Source organism: Loxodonta africana, chromosome 17 (genome assembly GCF_030014295.1).
Source record: "Loxodonta africana isolate mLoxAfr1 chromosome 17, mLoxAfr1.hap2, whole genome shotgun sequence".
Classification (NCBI taxonomy): domain Eukaryota; kingdom Metazoa; phylum Chordata; class Mammalia; order Proboscidea; family Elephantidae; genus Loxodonta; species Loxodonta africana.
In genome coordinates, this window is record NC_087358.1 from 74,744,575 (window position 1) to 74,757,996 (window position 13,422).

At 40.0% G+C, this 13,422-nt stretch overlaps 1 protein-coding gene across 1 annotated transcript in view; it reads left to right on the forward strand.

Annotated features, from left to right (window-relative positions):
• Positions 1 to 11,159, forward strand: part of VPS36 (vacuolar protein sorting 36 homolog) — a 53,243-nt gene extending 42,084 nt beyond the window's left edge. The window contains exons 10-14 of the mRNA XM_064270189.1: positions 769 to 834; positions 4,902 to 4,966; positions 5,562 to 5,646; positions 7,882 to 7,958; positions 8,053 to 11,159. Of these exons, the coding sequence (XP_064126259.1) occupies positions 769 to 834; positions 4,902 to 4,966; positions 5,562 to 5,646; positions 7,882 to 7,958; positions 8,053 to 8,146 (387 nt within the window). The 3' untranslated portion in view covers positions 8,147 to 11,159. The remainder of the gene's footprint in view (positions 1 to 768; positions 835 to 4,901; positions 4,967 to 5,561; positions 5,647 to 7,881; positions 7,959 to 8,052) is intronic.
• Positions 11,160 to 13,422: the final 2,263 nt, after the last annotated feature.

Genomic DNA, 13,422 nt, shown 5'->3' on the forward strand with positions numbered 1-13,422 from the left:
TATAGATTCATATTCTAGTCTAACATTATTTAGGCAATCAAAACTTTATTGAAGCACTTTCATTGTGAAATACATTCTAAACATCCACCAAAACAGTGGAGGGGATCCGTATGTGGCCATCATCCAGCTTCATCTGCGGACCAACCTCCACTCATAATTATTTTCAAACAAATCCCAGACATGTCATCACTTTATCTGTAAATATTTCAGCCTGTAATTGTAAAAGATAAAGACTCCTTTAAATATAACTAATTCCGTTTTCATACCTAAAAAATAAAAAGCAATTTCTTCATATGTAGTTACTGTTCACATTTTTTCTTACAGCTGGTTTATTCAGATCAGGATACATTGCACCTGGTTGATTTGCAACAGATTGTCCTTCTTGTGTGTGTGCGATGTTGTCAGCCATTACCTAGATTTATTATTTCATTAGGGGTTGCAAATGGTAACATTCTTATTTAATTCTATATTTCTTCTTCATTTATTAGTTTGAATAACTTTTAAAAAATTGAATACACTTTTTGAAACATGGTACAGAGCTCCTCCTTTCATTGCAATCATGTTAGTAAAAGTGAAGACAGTAACAATGATATTAAAGTCTAAATGTTGAATTTGAAACATCTCGTGGCATCTGGTAGGTTTCCTTGTGTGTAGACATAGGTTTTAAAAGCTCCGAAGTAATGTTCTGATTTTAATCTGATTCTGATTTCTGTTAAGAAATGCTAACTGATGCTAATTATAATACGTTTTTATTTCATATTTTAACAGGAACGAGGGGGAATAATGTCACTTACGGAGGTGTACTGTTTAGTAAACCGCGCTCGAGGAATGGAAGTAAGAATAGAACATTTAGATATTTTTTAACTACAAATAGACTTTCTTGATATAATACAGATTCCCCTACAGTAAGTACAATTTAAGGAAGGGGTGTGACTCTCAAAGCTATTTTGAGAAGCAGTGTGGTACAGTGAAAAGAATATGCCCTGGGATGCAGGAGGTAGATCCTGTTCCTGGTTTACCAGTGATTTGCTGAGTGACCTTGAGCAGCTTACTTTACCACTCTGGGACTCAGTTTTCTTAACCTTTAAAAGAAGGGTTGGACTGAGTGATACCTCTCAGTTCGAATATCTGTGTTTGTGTTGTAAAGAGTAAGGTTGTATGTGAGACCCCGTCCTCTGTAATAGTGAACTGTAAAAGGAACCGACTCGGTGAGACACAGACTGCCTGGAGGTAACGCAGAGGGAGAGCTGCCTGCTCCTTTAGCTTTGTATCAGCAGCGGTTGTCTTTCAACTCTCATCACCCCTTCACACCCAGGTATCCGTTGCTTCCAAGGTTCTGTCCAGATATTCTTTGTGCCCTAGCAGTCAAACACAGTTTTGTGGAGTCAGCGGTCACCTCCATGCAAACGACTCACGCGTGCGTCTTTCCAGCACGCACCCCTGCCCCTGAGTTAAGCCTCTGCTCTGGGCTCCTGAGTTGTCATAATAACTGCTGTCAGGGAGTCTGTACTCTGCCAGGCACTCTGCCAAGCACCCTGCTTATATTATCTCATCCTCCCAATAACTCGGTGAGGTACTATCCCCATTAGGGGACTAATTTGAGGAAACTGAGATTTAGAAAGATTAAATAATGACAAAGGCCACACTTAGGAGACAGTGGTTTGACAGGGATTTGGACCCAGGCTGGGCTGGCTCAGGAGCTGTGCCTCGTAACTGGCACACCAGACTGCCTTTCCTGTGGCTCAGCTCCGAGCACCCCACCCCAGCTCAGGCTGAGTTTCTTGTTGTACTGGATTGAATAGTGTCCACCTGGGACTTTAGAGTGGGGCCTTATTTGGAAGTAGGGTCTTTGCAGGTGTAATTGGTTCAGATGAGGTCATACTGGTGTCCTGTTAAGAAGAAACACAGAGACACAGGGAGAAGGCCACGGATGACAGAGGCAGAGGCTGGAGTGGCGCATCTGTAAGCCAAGGAACACCAAGGAGTGCCAGCAACCACCAGAAGTTAGGGATAGGCAAGGGAGGGTTCTCCCCTAGAACCTTCAGAGGGAACATGGCCCTGCTGACACCTTGGTTTCGAACTTCTGGCCTCCAGAACTGGAAGGGAATAAATTTCTGTTGTTTTCAGCCACCTGGTTTGTGGTAATTTGTTACAGCAGCCACAGGAGGCTCATACACTCATTCTCCCCACCAAACCTGCTCTTCTTATGTGCCCACCTTTCTCCCTGTCCTTGCTCTTATAATCCTCCTAGTTACACTTCCTTTTCCAGTGAATCTTACATTGCCATCAGATTGATCTTCTTAAGGTGTAGTTCTGATTAGTCTCCAACACTCTCAGTAGGTCTTCACCGGCCACAAAATAATTCCAGATCCCTCAGTCTAGCCCTTACTGCCTTCTATGATTGTCTTGCAACTTATCCTTGTAAACTTTCTTATGTTTCCCTGGGTTTCAGCCAACTTAGCTACTTGTTATTTTCTTTAGTGATCCTGCACTTTCATACTTCCATGCCTTTGTTTGTATGATTATTTCGGCCTCAGTGTCCTTTCCCCACATCTCTATGTCCAAATCTTAGGACCCTGCTGAAATGCCACCCTATTTACGAAGCTTGTCTAGCTAGACTCGTGTAGGGTTGCTGTGAGTCAGAATCGACTCAACGGCAGTGAGTTTTTGGTCCACCTAGAAATACTGTCTCTCTCCTTTGAATGCCACTACACTGTGCTGGTCTCTCTCTTGGCCTTTTCCACTTTTTTTTTACCAGGCCTTATAGTTGTAGGGTCACTATGAGTCAGAATTGACTCGAAGGCAGTAGGTTTTATATGGTTATTAAGAAGGTCCCTGGTAGCGTAAATGGTTTGCACTTGACTATTAACCTAAAGGTTGGAGGTTCAAACCTGCCTGATGGTGCTGTGGAAGAAAGGCCTGGTGATCTGATTGCATAAAGATTTCAGCCAAGAAAACCCTATGATGCAGCTGTGCTCTGTAACTCATGGGGTTGCCCTGAGTCAGAATCAACTTGATGGCAATGGGGCATTGTTATTAAAGTGCGTGTCTTATTTCCCTTAGTAAGCTACTAGCTTCTAAAGGGGAGGATTCTTGTATGGTTTATCTCTGTATTTCCACTGTATCTAGAATAATCGTTTGTAGCCTAAAAATGATTGATAAATAATTGTTGGATGATTGAATGACTGTCTTAACTGTCGCGTCCAAATGGTTAAAATAAACATGTGCACACATACACGTGTGTGTGTATGTGTGTAAGAAAGTGTCAAAGTTGATTATTAAGTGTGCAAGACGTGTCATTTTTTCTTGCTAGAGTCAGCCTGAGAATGTGACATTTAGCAATGTGGCAATTCAACAGTTCTGTTAAGGCACATTTTGTATGCCACGGGGTGTTGTTATAAAGGGTTAATTTGTTTAATCTTATAAGTAATCAGCCTGGAACTTTTAAGCAATGTCTTTACCTCTTAACCCCAATGTAAAAAAATAGAAGGGAAATTCAAGTTTCCTATACTTTCTCTTGAAAAGAGACATAGAAAGTTATCCCTGGGCATGCTGAGGCCTGCCCCTGCCCCTCCTCATTCTCTCCCATTAGCCTCCTAGGACAGCGGCCAACTCAGCCCACCGCAGTTTTACTCTCCAACAGCTAGGCTAGCGCCTAGCTAGTCCCAGGGCCTGAGGAAATGAGGTGGTTAATGTGGAGGTAAGGCATTTCCTGAGAGAGCTGTGGTGTGCTGGAGCTGGAAACAACCCTGTTTTTGGATGAAAAGACCTGAGTTTAAATCCTAGTTTGTCTGTTTCTGACTGAGTAAACAAGGTCAAGTCCTTTGATCCGTGATCCGTTTCTTTGTATGTAAAATGGATAATAACAAAACTTTCCTTACAGAGCTAAAGTACTTTTTCAGAAGGACTTGGTGGTCAGGAAAGCATAAACAAATGCAAATAGTTACTGTTCCCACAATAAAACCTTTATCATCATGATCGTCACCGTCAGTGTAGTGCTCACTGTGTGCCAGGTACCGCACAGAACTTGCTGGTTTGCACTATCTCGCTTGGCTTTTCCAGTCACGCTAGGAGGTGGGAACCAAGGAGCAGAAAGGTTAAGGAATTCTCTCAAGGGTCTAGAGCTACTAAGAGGCGGAGCCAGAGCATGAACCCAGGTTCTATGTGACTCGACAGCATGCCTGTCACAACCACACTGCTGTCCCTCGGAGGCTGCTCTATTGAACATGGTCACTACTAGTTACATGTGGGATTGCAGACTAGAATATCACTCATCCCAGTTCAGATGTACTATAAGTAAAATACACATTAGATTTAGGAGACTCAATATAAAAAACCAAAACCCACTGCCCTTAGGTCCATTCCAACTCATAGCGACCCAAGTCTGTAAATCTCTACGGGAGCAGACTGCCATATCTTTCTCCTGCAGAGCTCCCGATGGTTTCAAACCGCCAACCTTTTGTTTAGCAGTTGATTGCTTGAACCACTGTGCTAGCAGGGCTCCTAATATTAAAAAAAGGAATGTAAAATACTTCATTTAAGGTTTTTTTTTTTTAATGATTATATGTTGAATTGGTACTATTTTGAATCTTTTGGGTTAAATTATATATAGATGTGTATATATATAAATTAATTTCACTTCTTTGTTTTTACTTTTTAAATGTGGCTGCTAGAAAATTTTAAATTACATATGTGTCTTGCATAATAATTCTGTAGGATAGCTCTGCTTTAATTAATGGAAGCCCTTTGCCCCTTTATTAATCCTTTTTGCCTTGTGATTAAGCCGTCTAAAGTCCTTGATAAGTGGTAATGTTTTCAGATCCTTTGTTTTTGTGATTATTACGGTTATATAGCATCAGTCTACTAATTTGCAGCATAAACTGGATTTTTTTCCCCATTAGTTGCTCTCACCAGAAGATTTAGTAAATGCATGCAAGATGCTGGATGCGCTGAAATTACCTCTCAGGTAAAGGAACCTCCACAGGATGTTTGCCAGCTGTCACCACACTTCTGCACAGGGTGGACAGAAAAGCCCCACCAGGTCTGCCGTCCTGTGTGGTGAGCCCAGAGATTGCCCTTTTTCTAACAATGTGTGTGGTCATCTGGCACTACTGTCCCGGCTTCCATTGTGCTCAGAACTGTGTGTGTCACAGGGGCGAGTAGTCAGACCTAGGTGATTTGGGACAGTCAGATGAGAATGTGGGCTCCTCCCATGAGGTCAGAATAACCAGCCCTCTTCCCTTACACATTTTATAGTTGGGGCCTGGAGACTTAAAGGTGTGAATGTTCAGGTGTGAATGTATTTTCCTTATCCTCAGGTAAAAAAAAAAAAAGTAGCCAGACATTTTATTTAGCATGTAGATTCTAGTTCTTAATCTTACTATTTATTCATGTGTTTTTAAATTATGTCATAGTTGCTTGTGGTTGTTACAATTTAAATGTCGTTTTTTGTTAATATTGCCCTCATACCTGGGCAGAAGAGAAGGTAGAGAATATCTGCTTCTCCTTAGTGGCTGACGACCGTAGATGCTTCATTGCTTGTCCTCCCACCTGCGTTTCAGGCTCCGAGTCTTTGACAGTGGCGTCATGGTGATTGAGCTTCAGTCCCACAAGGAAGAGGAAATGCTGGCCTCGGCCCTGGAGACGGTATGTGAGCCCAGTTTCCTCCAGTCGTTACAGCTCACCACGAAGACTTGAATGCTTAGCAACTTGCGGAACAGGATTTCCTTTTTGAATTTAACTTTACTAAAAAGTCATGTTCACATACTTAATTAAAAACGGTTAATAGTTAACAATGAATAGATATTTTTCAAAATTATTATACTTTAAAAGCGCTTTTGAAACTTCTACTTATTGACACTCATGCTGTTGTTAGTAGCTGTCGAGTCAGCTGTGACTAATGGCAACCTTAGGTATAACAGGATGAAACTGCCCAGTCCTGCACCATCCTCTTAAAATGTTATAAATAAGGAGAATTAAAATTACTAAGTTTCAGTTGAAGCTTAGTGTTGAGAACAGGTTTTTAACTTCTTAAATCAGGATATTACACATAATTGAACTTTTTCTTTCAGTAATACTTAGTATGTAAGTAGCATTATAAAGCATCACAAGTTGTTTTCTGAAATATTGTTTCAAAAATATGAAAACCAACAACTTTTTACTAGCCAAACTGCTGATATTACTCTTTAAGATATGTGAAATATTACTGTCTTCATAGTCTTTATAGTGAGCCGGTATAATTGAATAACTCACATTTATTATACTTCGTATTTTAAACTAGATGAAAACCCTAAGACTTTAGATATTTCTACTACACATTTTAAACTAAATCTATGTATAAGATTCTTTCATTGGAGCATGTAATTTGCCCTGAATTAGAATTTGTTATATGTTCCTTTTCAGATACAGTTCTTTTTAAGTGTTGTTATTGTTAGGTGTTGTCAAGGCGATTTTCAACTCATATCAACTCCAAGTGACAGAGTAGAACCGTCCCATAGGGTTTCGTAGGCTGTGATCTTTATGGGAACAGATGTCCTGCGGAGCCTCTGGTGGGTTTGAACCACTGACCTTTCAGTTACCAGCCAAGTGCTTAACCGTTGTGCCACGAAGGCTCCTTTTTAAGCTCTAGTGTAGTGCATTTGATATATTATAGAGGGTGGTATGGATTGAATTGTGTCCCTGAAAAATATGTGTCAGCTTCGTTGGGCCATGATTCTCAGTATTGTGTGGTTGTCCTCTGTTTTGTGATTGTAATTTTCTGTTAAAGAGGATTAGTGTGGGGTTGTAATACCCTTACTAAGGTCACATCCCTGATCCAATGTAAAGGGAGTTACACTGGAGAGTGTCCTGTACCACCTTTTATCTTTCAAGAGATAAAAGGAAAGGGAAACAAGCAGAGAGAAGGGGACCTTATGCCACCAAGAAAGCAGAGCTCATCATTTGGACCTGGGGTTCCTGTGCAGAGAAGCTCCTAGTCCAGGGAAGGATTGATTACAAGGACCTTCCTCCAGAGCCAACAGAGAGAGAAGGCCTTCCCCTGGAGCTGGCATCCTGAATTTGGACTTCTGATTGTGTGTCTTAGTCATCTAGTGCTGCTATAATAGAAATACCACAAGTGGATGTCTTTAACAAAGACAAGTTTATTCTCTAACAGGCCAGTAGGCTAGAAGTCAGAACTCAGGGCGCCAGCTCCAGGGAAAGGCTTTCTTCTCTCTGTTGACTCTGGAGGAAGTCTTTGTCGTCAATCTTCCTGTGGTCTAGGAGTGTCTCTGCGCAGGAACCTTGGGTCCAGAGGATGTGCTCTGCTCCCGGCACTGCTTACTTGGTGGTATGAGGTCCCCTCTCTCTGCTTGCTTCCCTTTCCTTTCATCTTTTGTAAGATAAAAGGTGGTGCAGGCCACACCCCAGGGAAACTCCCTTTACGTTGGATCAGGGATGTGACCTGAGCAAGGGTGTTACATCCCACCCTCATCCTCTTTAACCACAGGCAGAGATTATGATTTGTAACACATAGGAAAATCACATGGGACAATACTGGGAATCATGGCCTAACCAAGTTGACACATATTTTGGGGGGACACAATTCAATCCATGACACTGTGTGAAAATTTCTCTTTATTAAAGCCATCCACTTCTGGTATTTCTGTTATAGCAGCACTAGATAATTAAGACAGGGCTTTATCTTGATGTTTTAGCCTCTATTTGTTCTGAGTCTTTCACATTTTGTAGAATTAAACATTAGTGAAGAAGATTTAGTTCTATATTGAATATTCTTTGGGTTTTAGTGGAAATTTCAGAAAATTGTTTTCTAAGTATCCTGGTAGACATTCCCTAGGTTAGTACCCACATGTCCTGAATTGTCACATTTTTCTGCTGTGTTAGGTTTCAGAAAAAGGATCCTTAACATCAGAAGAGTTTGCCAAGCTTGTGGGAATGTCTGTCCTTCTTGCCAAAGAAAGGTAAATAGGAGCATGAGCTTCATTACCACTGTGTTTATGTTTCTGAATGGACAGACACTTGTTAACATTTTTTTTTTTCTCCCTTTGTTCCTAGGTTGCTTCTTGCAGAGAAGATGGGCCATCTTTGCCGAGACGACTCAGTGGAAGGGTTGCGGTTTTATCCAAATTTATTTATGACACAGAACTAAGGGCTTTGTATTTGGAATACTTGTTTCCATATACTTACATCATGTAGAGGTTGTGTGACATTGAGCTAAGAGTTGAACCCTGATAAACTGAGAATTTATTGGAACTTTGCTGTATAATATAAAACTCTTTTAATATCTTCCTAAATATTATGGTCCAGGAAGCTTATTTAGGATATATATAGAAAAACACAGAAAAATGGATGGCAGTGTGAATTTAAAATCATGTTGTTTAAAACCCATGTTTAACTTGAGATGTGGTGAATTTTAACTTGATCCTCAAATCTAACCATTTTCAAAGAAGGGAATTTAGTTCATGGGGGAAGAAAAAAGAGAAGCTGCATGTTTGGACAGGTTAGATAATTATTTTAGTGTGACTAAAATTCCATGAATTATAGATGAAGTTTTTCTGTGTCTAGTGTTGCCATTTGGCAGTCTTCATGAAGCGCAAGTCCTGTCTGCAGTGCAGTTTTAAGAACACTGGAACAAAATGTCAGTCTTGATAATGTGGCACCAGGCTCCTCCTAAGGGTTTTTAGAAGCAGTCACAGGCAGGTCTTCAACAGACCAAGTAAAGCACCGTTTAAGAGGAGAGAATTTTATTTGATTTATGTGTGTATAATATGACTGACTTCTTTTTTGTAAAGAGGTGATTTCATGGCTAGCATTTAAAGAATGCAACTATGTCATTTTGTTTCAAAAATGCTGTGGGCTTTGAACCTGAATTAAAGAGCTGTATAGACATGCCCAGAGACAGGATTACAAATTTGAGAGGTAGACAACCCGGGCATTCTCTAGGCTTATTGTGTAGGTGGTGGGGCAGGGGAACCTAGTGCTCTTTAACCTGGAAGCTGAGGATGAGAAAATAGAAAGTGAAAAAGTAGTATGTCTCCTTTTTCTTCTTAAAGGAGTTTCACCACTGAACTTTTAAAAATCTATCATGCTGACTATATTTTTCTTTTGTTCTTTGCCTTACACATTATAAGTTGTATAGAGAAGCTATCTTGATAAAAAAGTATTACAGAGATAACAAAAACTGGCTAATACTGAATTTAGATGGCTTGAGTTTTAAAGTAGACATCATATGTTACAGCTATACAGCACGTTGTATGTCAGCATACCTCAAACTCAGGGACCCCTTTAGGACAGAAGGAAGGCTCCCTTTTTGAGACCGAGTTGGAAGTGGAAGCGTAGTGATGGTTCTTAGTTTTGTCCAAGCCTCCAGAAGGGTGGCATGGGTAGTTATGCAATATGAATAGTACCTGTATTGAACCGTTCGGGCTCGGAAGAGAGACATCCAGGTTCACACTCTGGAATTCCTAAGTGAGGTGGAAGTCCACCACCAGAGGCTGCTACAAACACCCTTTTGGAAAGTTCCAGGGATCCTCAGCTGCAGACCCGGGGAGTCCCTCCCAGTGCACCCAAGATCCTTACCTGAAAAGTGACTGTCGCCGTTTCACGTCTTCCGGTGTCAGCAGGAATGTTGTGGCCGTAGCATTCTGCTGTAGGCTTAGTTTGTCAGACCTGTGACTGATTCTTCATCGTGGTGACAGATACTCTGATTCCCCCCAAGGCACAGCCTCAAGTTTGTTTTGGGGCAATTCAGTGTCTGCCCGTGCAAGGCTTAGGTAGCCTATTGTGTAAGCTTGTGGTGTATGTCAGTCCTTTCTCTGGGCATTGCTTGCTGTCTCTCTCTCTCTCTTTCACACGCACACTCACACGCACACACGCGCACAGTATCTCATCAGGCTCAGGTGTTTAAAAGTTACAAAGATAAATTATAATCTGTTTTACCAGTTGTAATGAATTGCAAGTAAAGTTGTTTGAGCTACTGGATCTAGTTCTATTGGTTTGGATTTGTTATAGCAAATCCACGTAATTCAACATGTTTATGTATTTATTTAGTGTGGCACCAGATTAACAAAAATGATGCAATCATAATTGTATAAAGTGAACTAAAGAAGAAAAGTGACATGAATGTTTTGCAGATGTCACATTAATTAAAAAAAAAAAACCTAGTATGATTGAGTTTATTATTTTAGTTTGAAAATGGGCATTCTTCACTGTTTCCAGAGCTCTGTATGTATTTTTAGGCACCCCCCCCCCCAATAAGATGATATTTTGGTCCTTCTGTTGATAGAGGCTATGTTTAAGTATAACCAATCAGGCCCTAAGTGCAAAAAAAGTTCTGTTTTGGTGCTTATCATTGGTATAATTATTATTTTTGCTTTCAAGCACATAAATCTGTTTCTAGCTTTATGATAATGGAATATTTCTAGTCACTTATTGACAAGAAAAATTTTTTTACATTGTGTAAGATTGTTTTCAGGGTTAAATGATTGATATTCATATATATATTAAACTTATTGCAAAATTAAATGATTTTTCTTGATGTTCTTTTAAATATTCTTTTAAAAATATGTGAAAATGATAAACCTCAAAGTCAGAATAAACCAGTATGTTAAGGGTTTTTTTTAAGACTTTATTATCAAGAATTGATTTATAAATATATTTATGACATCAAGCTCTTACTATTTTAGTTATCTGAAAGGAATGGGAGGTGGCTTGTGAACCACTTTTTAAATTCTCAATGTCAATTTCACTGTTGATTGACCATGTGTGACCATTTGTGTGACTGTGCTCTCTTATTCCCTGTTTGTTGCCAGACTGATCCAATCAGAGCTTGGATTCATCATTCGCATGCTCAGATACTTAGTTTGGTTCTCCTTTGCCCAACAACCTCAGTCTTCATTTTAGTATAGTGCAGTCACAACTTGCAATGTGGTTAGGTTGTAAGGACTGTGCCAAAGGACAAAATCAAGTACATGCTCAAAATTATCCTTGAAGAGCTCTTAAATTGCCAGTGAAGTTCAATATACATGGTCTTGTGATTATATCCTTTATAGACCGATATGTGGGTATGTGGGTATGAATATAGCAAGTACAACATATAATGAAAACTGTGTATCAACAGTAGAATTTTATAGCATTAATAAACTATTTAAATAATTACACAATTTGTGTTGTCTTTTTTTTTTGCCATTAGGTATAGATGAATTTATATAAATTTATTGCTAATCCCATCCTTTTGGTGGATTTAGAGTGTAGGCTCCTAGGGGGAGAGATTTTTATCTGGTTTGTTCATGCATAGATCCTCAGAGTCTAGAAGAGGGCCTGGCACACAGTGAGACTTAATGAGTATTACTGAATGAGTGAACTCTGATCTATACACCTTTATATTTTGGTTCCACTTTATTTTCCCATGATTAAATTGATCTGAGCAAACATTTTCTGGAATGCATATTGACTTTGTGTGAAGAACTTTGTTGGCCACTGGGGAAATACAAAGCGGAATAAGATATAGCTTCTGCCCTTAACAAGAGGAAAATAGACATGTCTGCAACTTTAACAAAGATGGGATGAAGGAAGAGCCACAGAAGGGACACAAGTAGCATACTGTGGGGGCAGAAGAAGAAGCCTTTAGTTGTGATGGAAGTATCTGGGACTGTTGTCAGAGTGGAGCCTTGTAAGCTAGGCTCTCAAGGACCAGTAGTTGTCAGTAGGTAGAAGGCGATTATAATGTTATGTCATGAGTTGACCAGGCAAACCTGAGTCTGTCCTTTACCTTCTTCCCAAGAGGCTCCTGGAACCAGATTTGTCATGGCTTGGCCTGAGAGCCACTATCTTTATTCTACTTCTGTCACATCCATGGTGTCGGAAGCACTCCAGAAAAGTCAGATTACACACATGTACTATCTTGTTATTAGAAGCTGTTACTATAGTGTGAAAATTGGGTCACTGGTGTCCTAATAATCATGAGTCAGTTTTAAATTTTATTTACCTAGGGGAAAAAAATCTCCCCATATGTATAAAGGGAATTATTGAGATAATATAAATTTTACACAATTTGCACAAGATCACTAGGCCAGACACTGACACAGAAAGAAACTCAAGTTACCTCGACAGCGAGTTTAGTTTTAGTTAATACTGACAAGACCATACATAATCATTGTTCTATGGGAAGCTTTTTTTTTCCCCCCCTTCACTCTAAAATTGCCTTCTTTTAGTAAAAATATATCTTAACTGTCTAATAAAGATAGTAATGCAGTTTGGCAGGTATGCCAATTTTAAAAAAGAACCAAGCATCTCAATAAAACTGCCATTAAAAAATGACCAAGTGTATTGATTCAGCCCCTTGTCCTTAGATTTAAGTCCTCCCACCCCTCAAGAGTGGCTTTCTGGGGAGAGTGTGTATATGAAGGATTAAAATTGCTTGCTGTACATTGTCAGTCACCACAAAACTTCAGTGTCTGTTAACGCCTTTTACAGTGGAGGGAAGATTAATTTGGCCTAAGTTAGAGAGTTAGGGCTGGAATTTAAACTCAGATACGGCTGCTAACCAAAAGGTCACCAGCTTCTCCGTGGAAACTGTATGGGGGCAGTTGTACTCTGTCCTATAGGGTCGCTGAGTGAGAACCAACTCGAAGGCACCTAACAACAGGACTGTATTAATTGACTCAGAAAATTCGGTACCTCTGATATCATACAATAGTTGTATGTCTTTTAAAAGTTGTGATACATTCAAGAACCTGGAAATGGTATATATTTTCTTAAAGTTTTAAAAATTGAGGTAAAATGCACAGATGTTCAGTTGGATAAGTTTTGGCGAATGTATAAACTCCTGTAACTCAGACTTTGAATCGATACAACCAATTTTTCATCCAAGTAAGTTCCCTCTTGCCCCTTTCCAATCATGTTCTCACCAGCGGCCACCACTGTGCTCTCATTTCTATCACTATAGATCAGTTGTGTCTGTTACACGGTATCTTTTGTGTCAAAAGCAAATGGTAAGCTACAGCATGCTCAAAAACAAATGGAGCTGTTAAAGTGGACTCCATACTTTGGTATTTAAGACAGATTTAACATTTGCGCAGTATATATATTTTAAATGTCCAGTTATTTGGGGGTCCCTGGGTGGCACAAACGGTTAAGCGCTAGCTGACCACTAGCTGAAAGGTTGGCGGCTTCGACCCACCCAGAGGGCTCCTCAGAAGGCGATCCGCTTGGTGGTCACAGCCTTGAAAACTCTATTACAGCAGTTCTATCCTGCGCACATGGGGTCACCATGAGTCCCAATCGACTCAACGACAACTGACAAGTTATTTTTAATTAAATAATCAAATCTGGCTCCAGGTGAAGAAAAATGAAGATGCACTTCACCTCAACTGTTTTCCTTTGAAACTCTTAAATGGCACTCGGGAAACCAAGCCCACACATGCC